The 13,209-nt window shown below is 43.5% G+C and overlaps 1 protein-coding gene across 1 annotated transcript in view; it reads right to left on the reverse strand.

Moving 5' to 3' along the window:
- The window catches only part of CSMD2 (CUB and Sushi multiple domains 2), a 972,861-nt gene that overhangs the window by 161,329 nt on the left and 798,323 nt on the right, over window positions 1-13,209 (reverse strand). The window contains 2 exon segments of the mRNA XM_006886423.1: window positions 729-845; window positions 2,056-2,250. Of these exon segments, the coding sequence (XP_006886485.1) occupies window positions 729-845; window positions 2,056-2,250 (312 nt within the window).

Genomic DNA, 13,209 nt, shown 5'->3' on the forward strand with positions numbered 1-13,209 from the left:
GCCAAAAAGACCAAGCATCTTTGATGGTTTGCATCCTCTCGTGTCTCTGCAAGAGAAAGATGGGCAGTCTCCTTAGGTCAGATTTACCTCCGTGGAGGGTCACTTATGAGGCAGAATCAACTTGATGACAGTGAATGTGTTTGTTTTTAAATACATATTTGGTGGATGACTCTAGCATTGCATCTTGTCTTGTGACTGTGTATCTTTTAGGAATAAGTAGTTCTCGGCTCAGGATATTTAATGCCCTTTGCCCCATTCAACACCAATTCCGTTTAGAAATAGCTCTTATTCTTGGCAGAAAGAAAGCTGGTCACCTATGGGGACATGGCTTTGCATTTGGGGGTGTATTTCTTCACTTGAACTTTCATGCCTGGGCTTCACCTCATTTCTTCATCTTTCCTCCTTCCTGGTCATGAATCCCTGGGGGCCCAATGGACCTGGCTCGGAAGCACCTCCGTTCAGCCTTTGCTAGATCTGGCTAGTTCCCCGAGGCACCTAGCCTGTCCTCTGTTCTAGCCAGGGCCTCATCAGCTCCTTTCCCCAGTTACAGGTGGCTTTCCTTGTGTCCATCCCCTCTCCTGTGTCAGGAGATTCCACAGCTCGTATCATGGACTCGGTACTCAGAAGGCCAAGATGGGAGTGGATCATTAGGAGAGGTCCTTTCAGAGTGAGAGAGGGGAATTAGAAAGCAAATAAACATATGGGGCAGGGGTCGGGGGAGATCATACCATAGTCCTTGGGCACGGTGACAAAATACAGGCAGATCTGTCCACTGGTATAGTTTTGGGGGTAGTTGGGGGACAATACCACTCCATCTGAACCCACATACTGTCCTCCACATGGGGCTGAAAGAGAAACCAGATAGAGGGGGTCAGGCGACATTGGGCTTCTCATCAGTTGTCCAGCCTCAGCTGTGCTCCCAGTCTGAGCTCCTGGCCCTAGTGAGACTGCCCTTATGTGGGTAGTCACCAATGTGGGGGAGGGAGCCCCTTCTTATACACGGGGATTAGATAGGATCTACCGGCTCCTGATGTCTATGTCTGTTGAGTCAGTATCTGCATAAGCTCGGTGTTGAGCCTCCATAAACTAATGGGAGGCAGCCCACGCTGCCAGTCACCTCCCATTCCTGGGCACGGCACCTGGCTCTTGCAGTGGGAGACCTCTGAGCCGGCACCTCTTACCTAGGCCATGGAGCTTGTTTTGTTTCCCCCCCAAGTACATTTAAAATTTATTAGATTATTTAATGTGCTTTCATGTTAAAAATCACTTTGTTTTAACATTTTGTTTTCACACTCATTTTATTTTATTAATTTTAATGGACATCTACAGAGATTTTGGATTTCCATTCATTCACTGTTGCACTTTTCTCCCCGCCTACCCTACCTCCACCCCCAGTTCGCTCTTCTCCTTGAAAAGCAAAAGAAAAACTCCTTCATTGGTATACAATCCCCCCCGCACACCCCTGCCCCAAGTATACTCCACTCTGCAACCTTCATTCCAGGCTCTTATGATAATCATAATGCCCGAAAATATATTACTTTTAAACTATTCTCTCCCTTATGTTTACTGCATTGGAGCTTGTTTTCAGTGTAGGTGGACACCATGCTCTTAACACTTTGACATTTCACCCCATCCCTCTTTAAGCCCTCTCTCACACACAAAATAACTAACTCAGACTTGCCGGGAGCCAGCCTCGCTCTGCTCCCTAGCTCTGGTTTTACACATCTGATGATCTCTCAGTGATCTCCTCAGGAACAAGCCTAAGCACTGGCCTCATATTGCAATTCCCTTTTCCATTTCTGGGGAACAGTGTTCAGGATATGAGCATCTAAGTTATATGAGGATGCTGATGGGGCATTTCATGACCTGAGATAGATAACCCTTTGACTGGGACTGGTGCACCCATTGAAATACAAATCTCACCCGCAGCAAACTCTAGTTTGCTGGGTTCAGCTTGAAGGAGCCCCCCTTTGAGGACCATGTCCAGATTCCCCCTTTCCCGAGCTGGCAGGCCCCACTTCCCCAGTCCCCCTTCCCATCCCTGGGTCCCACCACCTGTGCAGACTGGCCGAGGATTGTTCCACACAGGCTTCCCATCAGGCCCCAGGACACAGCTCAGGGTGGAGGAGCCCTCAACCTCATAGCCCCCGTGGCAGTAGTAGGTGATGGAGGAGCCCAGCTTCAGGTCGGAACCCACTCGTGTGCCATTCTTGATGGAGCCAGGATCAAAACACGACTCTCGAGGGTTTTCTGGGGAAAAAAAGAATATACATATGCAGACATACCCAGGGCCTGTGAGTAACCCACTTACATGACAAAACCCTTAGGAAGGGAACTTGATTAGCCACAGAGCACATGGGAATTCAAGATTGTTGTTATGATTCCTTTCAAGTATAGACATTTAGAAGTCTGGAAGTCTTTTTGGATCATGAAATCTTCAATTATCTCCCCACATTCTTTCTGTGACCTGCAGATAAGGGAATTTTTTCTAAACTTTTGGTTCTTCTCTCATCCTTTACTCACTCCTCCCCAAGGGATGTACTCGCTTCTCTGAGTGATGAGGGTTGATAGTTCCTGAAGCACATTTTAGGGTCGCTGTAGTAGAGGTTGCACATCTCACCATCAAGAAAATAAAAATCCTCACCAATAGGCCAATAGGTAGCATCATGATAGAAGGAGAAAGGATTGAGGTTGTTAAGAATTTACTCTCAGATCCACAATCAATACCCTTGGCACCTCTAGTCAGGAACTTAAAAAATTAGTTGCATTGGGAAAATTCTGTCAAGGACTTCTTCAGAGTGCTAAAGAGTAATGATGTAAGTCTAAAGACTAAGGTGTACCTGATACAAGCCCTGCATGGCCTTCTCAATTGCTTGCTATGCATCTGAAACCTGGACAATAATGAAGGATGACAGAACAAGAATAAATACCATTGAGCTGAGGTGTTGGAGGAGAGTACTGACACATCATGGACTGTCAAGAGAAAAAACAGGTCTATCCTGGAGAAAGTGAAAGCAGAGTGCTCCTTGGAAGCAAGGATGGGGAAACTCGATCTTATATATTTTGGATATGTTGTCATAAATGTTTAGTCATGAAAAAGGACATCACGATTGGAAAGGTGGAGTGTCAAGGCAGGAAAGGAAGACCCTCAGTGAGATGGACTGACATAGTGACTGTGGCAATGGAATCTCAGAGGAGATGAGGTTGGCTCAGGATAGAGCAATGCTCAGAGCCATTGTTCATAGGGTCGCTATGACAGGATGGCACATAGCCACAACAACAGCAACAGCAACATGGTAAAGGTTTGAGGGAGAAAGCTGCGTTGTCTTTTCCTGATGGAAACCCAATGGTAGATTGCTGTGAATTGAAACAAACCTGAAAGCAATGAGTGAGTGATGATAAAGGTCAAAGAAGCCCTGATGATATAATGTTTAAGTACCAGTGAAAAGTTGGCAGTTCAAATCCTCTCTCTGCTCCACAGAAGCAGATATCTTGATGAGACAGTATCTCTTGCAAAGATTGTAACTTTGGAAACCCTTTGGGTCAGTCCTACTCTATCTTACAGGGTTATATGAGCTGGAAGCAACTCAGTGGCAGTGGGTAAATGGTACAGGTGAGAACCCATCTATCTCTCCGCCTGCCATGGACCTCTTGTATTCAGGCATTGCAAGCTTCCTTGGCATTATATGTTCAACTGCTAAGCAGAACAGAAAGCTGCTTTTGGAAGTTGCTCTTTCTCTTCTTCCTACAACAAGCACATTATCTGGGAAGGTTGACCTGAATCTATTCTTCAGGCTCAGATCATCTCTACACCTGGCAGGCACTTCTGATAGTATGAATCCCATTACTCATATTTAGGACAGAAGTAGTAAACTCCACGTCACCTCTGGAATAACTTGAAACTTCTTGTTATGTGCCGTCAAGTCACTTGCAACTCATAGCGACCCTATGTAAAACAGTCTTAAACTCTGCTCTGTCCTGTGCCAATCTCACTGTCTCTGATTACCCCAGTCACTGAATCAATCCACCTCATAGAGGGCCTTCCCCTCCTGACTGTCCCTCCACCCTCCCAAGCATGATGTCCCTCTCCAAGGACCAGTCTCTCCTTACAACATTTCCAAAGTATATTAGACGGAGCCTCAGAATCCTTGCCTCCAAGGAGCCACCTGGTTTAACCCACTCCAGGAGGAATCTGTTTGTTTTCCTAGCAATCCATGGTACCCTCAATACTCTTCTCCAGCACCACAGCTCAAAGGCATCAATTCTCCTTCTATCCTCCCTAGTCACTGTCCAACTCTGATGCATAACAAGTGATTGCAAAGACCATGGCCTGCATCAAATGCACCTTAGTCTTCAGAGAGACATCATTGCTCTTCAGTACTTTGGAGAGGTCCCTAACAGCAGACTTTCCCATGGCAATACGTCTTTTAATTTCCTGGCTACTGGTGCCAAGAGTGTTGACTGTGGAGCCAAGCAAACTAAAGCTGTGAACAATCTCAATCAATTCTGATGCTGCCAATTGGTCCAGTGTGAGAATCTTTGTCTTCTTGATGTTGAGCCTCAATCCATATTGAAGGCTGCAGTCCTTGACCTCTGCAGCAAGCACTTCAGGTACTCCTCAGTTTCAGTAAGCAGGGTTGTGTCACCTGCATAATGCAGATTGTTAATAGATCTTCCACCAATCCTGACCCCACAATTTTCCTCATAGAGCCCAGCCTCCCGTATAATCTGTTCCGCATACAGGTTGAAAAGGTAGGGAGACAGGACACATCCCTGGCATACACCTTTCACAATTTTGAACCATGTAGTGTTCCCTTGCTCTGTTCTGATGACTGCCTCCTGGTCCAAGTATAGGTTTTGCATTAGCACGATCAAGTGTTCTGGGATTCCCATTCTTCTCAGAGTCAGCCATAGTTTGTTATGATCTACATAGTCAAACGCCTTTGCATAGTCAATGAAACACAGATATACATTCCTCTGGTATTCTCTGCATTCGGCTAAGATCCATCTAACATTAGCTACAATATCCCTAATACCACAACCCCTTCTAAACCCAGCCTGGACTTCTGGAAGTTCTCTGTTGATGTGCTGTTCCAGTCATTTTTGGATAATCTTCAGTAGAATCTTGCTTGCATGTGAAATCAATGATATTGTTCTATAGTTTCCACACTCTGTTGGGTCACCCTTCTTTGGGATGGGAACAAATAGTTATCTCTTCCAGTCAGTTGGCCAAGTGGTTGTTCTCCAGACTTCTTGGAAAAACTTGAAACTTAAGATACTTTTCACTAGGGTACCAGGTTATTGTCAAGTTATTAAAACAGTGGGCCTTTTTTTTTTTAAAAGGCCATTGATGCTCACATGCACACAAAAGCTAGATAATGTATAAGGAAGACTGAAAAAGAACTGATGTATTGGGGGTTGAGGAAGACTACCAAATACACCATGGATCATTAAAGGAATAAACAAATCTGTCTTGGAAGAAGTATAACGATGATATGTCAAAGTGAGGATGGCAAGACTTCATGTACCTAGGGCATGCCATCAGGAGGGACTAGTGCCTGGGGATGGACACCATGCTTGATAGGTCAGTGAAAATGAGGAAGATCTTTAATGGGATCGATTGACAGAGTAGCTGTAATAATGCTTTCAAGAGCAACACCCGTGAGAATTGTGCCTATGAGAAACCTGTACACAGTTCAAGAGACCGCATTTGAACAGGTGTAATTGGGAAATGTGTGTGTCAGGGTTGGATCCTTTCACTCTAGTTATCTAATTCTTTTATTGTACAGGCTCTCTTGTCAAACTCACTGCTGTATGGTTGAAACCAACTCATAGTTGACCCTCCACTGGATTTCCAAAGCTGTAAATCACATGAAAGATTACCTGTCTTTCTCTTGAGGAACCTCTGGTGGGTTCAAATTTCCAGACAGGTGCAGCCTTCGCATGCATCTCTCGGGAAACTGTCCACTCACCTAGCAGAGTGGAGTCTTGTGATGTCTACATCGAGTCACCTTGACATCGTATGGTAGATTGTGTCCAGTGGCCAGAATACAACTGGCCATTGGATTCTCCACTTACGAATCACAGTTATTCAAGACCTCCTCGCCATGTTATGCCCTCTGGTGGCACAGTCTATATAGTGTGCTGTCTGCTAACCAAAAAGCTGCACATCTCCAGGAGTTTTCATTCACCAGCAGCTTCACATAGAAACATGGGGAATCTCTCCCTATGAAGATTTACAGCCTTGGAAATTCAATGAAGAGTCTCTGTGAGTCACAATGATTTGGCATCGGTGAGCTAGAGTTATCATCATACTTTTATCTTTAAAAAGAGATCCATTCTCCCCTCCCACCATGCTTAAGTTTGTCCTATTTTTACAACAGTGGTCTTATACATAAACACTACACTGGAGTATGTGAAGGAGTAGGACTCTTTGAAGGAATGGTAATTAGACATTAAATATACAACAATAAGTGATCTGGAACAAGTATGCATTATCTAGTGGATTGGAGGAGGAGGAGCGAGGGAAAAAGAATGCGTTTCAATGAATGAATAAAAACCCAAACATTGTATAAGCTTTCACTACAATTACAGTGTTGTTGTTGTTGATTGCCTTTGAGTCAAGCACAACGCATAGCAACTCTATGAACATAAGGCCTGAAGCCCTTCTGTAAGATCCATCAAAACCAGATTTTCCCAATGCAATATGTCTTCTGATTTCTTGACTGCTGCTTTGCTTCTATGAGTATTGATTATAGAGACACGTACAACTGGGGAGGCAGGATATTGATGAGAATTCCTTTAATCCTGATGTCAAATTCTTCTTCATGCAGTCCAGCTCCTCAGATTATTTGCTCAGAATACATACTTGAGTGGGTATAGAGAAGGATACAACCCTCACGTATGCATTTTCTGATTTTAAACTATGCTGTGTTCTCTTGTTCTGTTTGTGTGATTGCTTTTTGGTCGATGGACAGGTTCTGCTCAAGTATATGTTCTGCCAAATGTTATCCATAATTGAGATTGTTAACAACTTTAGGCTGCTTAGCTCCACAGTTAACACTCTTGGCACAGTAGCCAGGAGATAAAAAAATATATTGCGATGGGAAAGTCTGCTATTAGGGACCTCTCCAGGGTACTGAAAAGCAATGGAATCACTCTGGAGACTAAAGTGCATCTGATACAGGCCATGGTCTTTGCAATCACTTGTTATGCATCAGAGAGTTGGACAGCGACTAGGGAGGATAAAAGGAGAATTGATGTCTTTGAGTTGTGGTGCTGGAGAAGAGTATTGAATGTACCATGGACTGCTAGGAGATCAAACAGGCTCATCCTAGAAAGGATGAAACGAGGCTGCTCCTTGGAGGCAAGGATTCTGAGGCTCTGTCTAACATACCTTGGACATGTTGTAAGGAGGGACAGGTCCTTGGAGATGGACATTATGCTTGGGAAGGTGGAGGGATGGAGCAAGAGGGGAAGGCCCTCTATGAGGTGGACTAATTCAGTGACTGGGGTAATTGGGATGGGTGTGTCAGAGGCAGTGTGACTGGCACAGGATAGAGCAGAGTTTAGGGCTGTGGTACATAGGGTCACTATGAGTCGCAAGTGACTCAACGACACATAACAACAACAACAACAACAACAGTGATGCTATACATAGACCAAGAGGCTATTGTCCACACAGAACAAGAAAACACAGCATGGTTTAAAATAGAGAAGGTGTGCATCAAGGTTGTATCCTTTCTCCATACCTATTCGGTTTGTATTGTTTGTTGTGTACTGTTGAATCACAACTGACCCACAGCCGACCCTCCAATGGGTTTTAGAGGCAGTTAATTGCATGGGAGGAGATTGCCCATCCTTTTCCCACAGAGCAACTAGTGGATTTGAACCGTGTGCCTTCAGAATTTCAGTGCAGCTTCTTGCCACTAGGCTATCTGTATATTGAGAAAATAACTTGAGAAGATGGACTATATGAAGAAGAATGTGGCATCAGGATTGGAGGAAAACTCATTAAGAAGCTGCATTCATGCAGATGACACAACCTTGCTTGCAGGAAGTAAATAAGACATGAAGCACTTATTGCAGAATAAAAAGACTATAGCCTTTAATATGGATTATACTTTAACATCAAGGAAACAAAAATACTTACCACTGGACCAGTGGGCAACATCATGATACTAAAAAAACAACTCTAACTCATTGCCTTTAAGTTGGAACTGACTCATAGAGGACCCTCTAGTGGGTTTTCAGAAGCTGTAAATCACACAAGAAACTGCCCACTTTTCTCCTGTAGGCAGCTAGTGGACTCAAACTGCCTGCCTTTGAGGTGGCAGTGCAACTCATTACCCATTAGGCCACCAGAGTCCCCTAACTTCATGGTAGATGGAGAAAAGATGGAAGTTGTCAAGGATTTCATTTTATGTATATCCACAATCAACAGACATGGCAATATTAATCAAGAAATCAAAATATGAGTTGCACTGGAAAAATAAGCTATCAAAGACTTCTTCAAAGTGCCAAAGAGCAGAGGATCAGTTTAAAGACCAACGTGTACCGGATCCAACTCATGGTATTTTCAGTTGCTTCATGTGCATCTGAAGTTGGGCAATGAATAAGAGTGACAGAGGAAGAATGGATACCTTTGAATTGTGGTGGTGGAGGAGAGTACTAAATATTCTGTGGACTTCCAAAAGCACAAATAAATGTGTCTTAAAGAAAGTGCAGCTAGGGTGCTTCTCAGGGGCAAGGATGTTGACACTTCATCTCACATACTTTGAGTACACTGTTAGAAAGCACTAGTCTTTAGGAAAAGACATCACGCAGAGAGTCAGGAAAGATAGGAAGACCCTCAACAAGATGGATTGACATAGTGACTGTAACAAGGAGTTTAAACATGTATGAGATCATTGAGGAAGGCACAGGATAGGTCAAGGTTCAGATCTATTGTTCAGAGGGTCACTCTCTATGAATTGTAGTCAACTTGATATTCTCTATTAATGATGCTATAAAAGATATACCACAGCTGGATGGCTTTAACAAAGAAAAGTATATTTTCACATAGCTTGGGAGGTTTAGAAGGATGAATTCAGGGCACTGACTTGGGGAAAAGATCCTATCTGCTTTTGGAAGAAAATCCAGTCTCGGTTTCTTTAGTGTTATTCTTGGTCTTCCCTGGAGATGTCCAGGTGGCATCATGTTCTCCCTAGTTGTTCTGCTTGAATCTATTCCTAATCTTCTCTTTTTATGAAAGACATTGCAAATAATCTGAGGAGCTGGACTGCATGAAGAAGAATTTTACATCAGGATTAAAGGAATTCTCATCAATATCCTGCCTCCCCAGTTGCACTTGTCTCTATAAAACGTAGAAGAACAGTTTGGAGATAAAACACACTGTCTTTCAATGCAGCATAGTATTCCATTGTGCGAATGTACCACAGCTTCTCTACCCATTTGTTTGTTGATGGGCACTTAGGTTGTTTCCAACTCCTTGCTATTGTAAACAAAGCCGCGACTCATGCAATATTATTCAAAATGGGTGACCCTGGAGGACATGATGCTGAGTGAGGTATCTCAGTCACAAAGGGACAAATGCTATATGGTGCCACTGTTGTAGAATGAGGCTGACATCAGGGTGGGGGTAAGACTGAGAAAAACTGGATGAAATATGTCTGCTGCATTGAAGTCTATGGGGGAAAGAATAGTTTAAAAGTATTATATTTTAGGGCATTATGTTTATCGTAGGAGTATGCAATGAGGGTTGCAGAGTGGATTATATTTGGGGGTAGGGGGTGGGGTTTGGGGAGGTGCGGAGGGATTGTGTACCAATGAGGGAGTTTTTCTTTTGCTTTTCAAGGAGAGGAGCAAATGGGGGGGGAGGGGGGTGGGCGGGGAGAAGGGTGCAACAATGAATGAATGGAATTATAAAATCTCTGTAGATGTTCATTGAAATGAAAAAGAAATAAATTAATAAAAAAAACTCCAACAAACCACACTGTCTACTGATAATGTCATCATTGACATAACAAAGAATGTCCTATTCCCAGATGTGGTTTCCTCCACAGGTGTAGGAGCTAAGGTTTACAGCATACACTTGGGGGAATAGCAAATCGATCTGTAATACTTGGGTAGGTATGCATTTTTCCAGTTGGGTGCTGAACTTCTAGAAGGCAAGGACTCTCACCTATTCCTCCTGTAATCCAGCATCTATCACAGAACCTGGCACCAGGGCCTTTCCTACTTGACGCATTATAGAGGCCTAATAAGCAGCTGTTGAATTAATTGCTTGAACACCCTCTGGTTTGGAAAACCAGCAGCCCCGCCAACAACTCCATATACAGACTCTATTTTATATTTACTCCCATGTCAGAGGAAGAAGGGCTCATCATTCCAAGCATTATGACATTAATAATAATGACAAGGATAATGATGATGGTGATAACCCCTTACATGGGAATATTACTTTATAATTTCCAAAGCACTTTCCAATCTGTTATCCCATTTGTGTCTCGCAGTAGCCTCGGCAGCAGGCAGGGCCAGGTATGTTCAAGTTCAGGTTACAGATGAGAAATGTGGTGGTGATCTGATAGGCTAAATGAGTTTTCCGAGCCGGTCAGCCATTACGAGATAGAATTAAGACCACAATCAGGTCTTTAGGCTGCCACGCCAGAGCTCAGGTGTGAATGATAAAACTAAATGGCTGAAATATGATGACGATAATAATCAATAAAACCTAAGCTCTCCAAAATGGGAAACATAAAAGAACTGGCTTCCTTCTAGTCCTAACAGATGAAGCCTTGTTTCTAAACATGGTTAGCAATAACAAAAACCTGCAAACAACAACCTAGATGCCTGAACAGTAAGGAAAATAGTTATAAAGGTGGAATGAGAGCTATTCATTGAAATACAAGCAAGTTTTAAAAAGGTTGGCACATTGAGACTCAGAAAAAAAATTCCTGGCACAAGACTTTGTTAACTGATATACAAAGATGGCCAAGATATATTGTTTGGGAATAAAATAAGATTATAGAATAGTATAAGCCTGGACTGCCAGGAGAATAAATAGGTCTGTCTTATAGAGGGTGAAAACAAGTTTCTCCTTGGAGGCTAGGATTTTGAAACTCCCATCTCAGATACTTTGGGCATGTGGCCAGGAGCAACTAGTCTTTGGAGAAGGACATCATGCATGGAAAGGTGGAGGGACAGTGCAGGAGAAGACCCCAGATGAGATGGATTGACACGGTAACTGGGGCAATGGGATTAAGTGTGTTGGAGTCAGTGAGACTAGCTAAAGACAGGGCAGGGTTCAGAACAATTATAGGTAGGGTAGCTATGAGTGGCGGGCAACTTGATGGCACATAACAACAACAATCAAAAACTCAAACTCTTTGCCATTGAGTCAGGACCAACTCAAAGCTGACCCTCCAGTGCATTGCTGGAACTATCACTTGCATTGGAGGGTATCTCCTATCGTTCTCTGTGGAGCTGCTGGTGGATTTGAACTGCCAGAAAGGAGCACCTTTGGATTAGCAGTGCAACACTCCACAGACTATGCCACCAGAGCTCCCTCTAGTCTGTTTTATCATATTCTTTCACAACAGAAGTCATAAAACTACAACCTGTGAGGATTTGTCTGGCTCTGATGATTGATTTGTAGATTAAGTAGTGCTACAACAGTAGAGTTGAGTCGCTGGGTGTAAACAAGAGATTGTTTGGTCCATTAAGCCTAAAATATTTACCATCTCGCTCTTTACTCAGTAAAGACAGCCACCCTGTGGTGCTGGTCGATACTGCTTGTACGTGATTTCCATTTTCTTTATGGAAGCTGATCATTACACCTTTCTTCTATGGCACCAGTGGATGGCTTTTAACCACCAACCTTTCATTAGTGGTTAAGGGCAGATCATTTGCACCATCCAGGGACTAGGGATATTCCTCTTGTTGCTAGTTGCTGTTAAATTGATTCTGATTCATGGAGGCTCCACACATTACAGAGTAGAACTGCTCCAGAGGGTTTTCCTGTCTAAAAGCATAAAAGCAGAAGCTCAGATCTTTCCTTCTGTGATACCATTGATGGGTTCAAATCGTCAATCTAGCTTAGGACTTGAACAAAAACTGGTTTTGCCACCAGGGACCTTGTTGGGGAAGCTATTTGTAACAACAAAAGGTCACTGAGTTAGTACCAACGCACAGTGACTGTAAGCACAACAGAACAAGGTACTGTCTGAGGCTGCACTATCGTCACAACTGCTGCCATGATTGAGCTCACTGTTGTGGCCATTGTGTCAGTCCATGTCATTGAAATGCTTCCTCCTTTTTTCTTTTTCATTGATTCCCTGCTTTAACAAGCTTTCCAAGCCATTGTCCTCCCATTGTCCTAGCTGCTCAAAGGGCAGCTAGAGAGGCTTTATCCCCTGGGGCTGAGTTTTAGACCTGAGAATTGCTCTAGATATCATCCTGGCCCAATAGCTGAAAATGGACAGGGGTTCTTTGTAGGGTGCAGTTCCTAGACCATGAACGCCATGGAAAGAACTTGGGGGAAGTTAGAGCAGTCAAGCTGCCGTCAACAAGTAGATGAGGAAGAAGCTGCAGGAGTTTCTGCCCACTAGCTAACTGTGTCCAGGGGAAATGAAATGATGGCACACTGAAAGAATGAAGTTAAATGGGTGAGAATTAGGTGGAAACTTTAGAATTGCCTTCTAGGAGAAGAACTCAGGTGGCTCCATCAGAGGTTGCTAAGGCTTGGCTGAGATACTGACATACATGTAGTAGCACCCAGTGTCATGGCTGCATGACTTTCTCTGGCAATGTTCAGACACGTCTGTGTGAGTTTAAGAAAGAGCAAGGGAATTGGGAAATGTAAGGTGTTGATGCAAGTGTGATTAAAGAGATGAAGAACAAAAAACAGAGTGGAGATGGGTGGTATGATGGGTTGAACCTGTTAGAATTCCAAAATGTCTGGCCATGGCATTTTGTATGTCGGCATGATGGTTTGGATACAGGGGTTTACAGATGATGGGGACCTGGAGAGAAAGTGGACAGTGGAAACCCATTCCCTAGAACAGCTCCACGAGCAAATGCTGATTTTGTGCACCAACTATCTGACATACTGCATGCAATCAATAGTTATGAGGACTTCAATGAGTTGATAGATAGAAGGCACTTAGAATAGTGCTGGCATTGGTAGTAACTAAAGAGGCTCTAGTTATT

The sequence above is a fragment of the Elephantulus edwardii genome, unplaced genomic scaffold (genome assembly GCF_000299155.1).
Source record: "Elephantulus edwardii isolate Elephantulus edwardi_28Jun2011 unplaced genomic scaffold, EleEdw1.0 scaffold00049, whole genome shotgun sequence".
Classification (NCBI taxonomy): domain Eukaryota; kingdom Metazoa; phylum Chordata; class Mammalia; order Macroscelidea; family Macroscelididae; genus Elephantulus; species Elephantulus edwardii.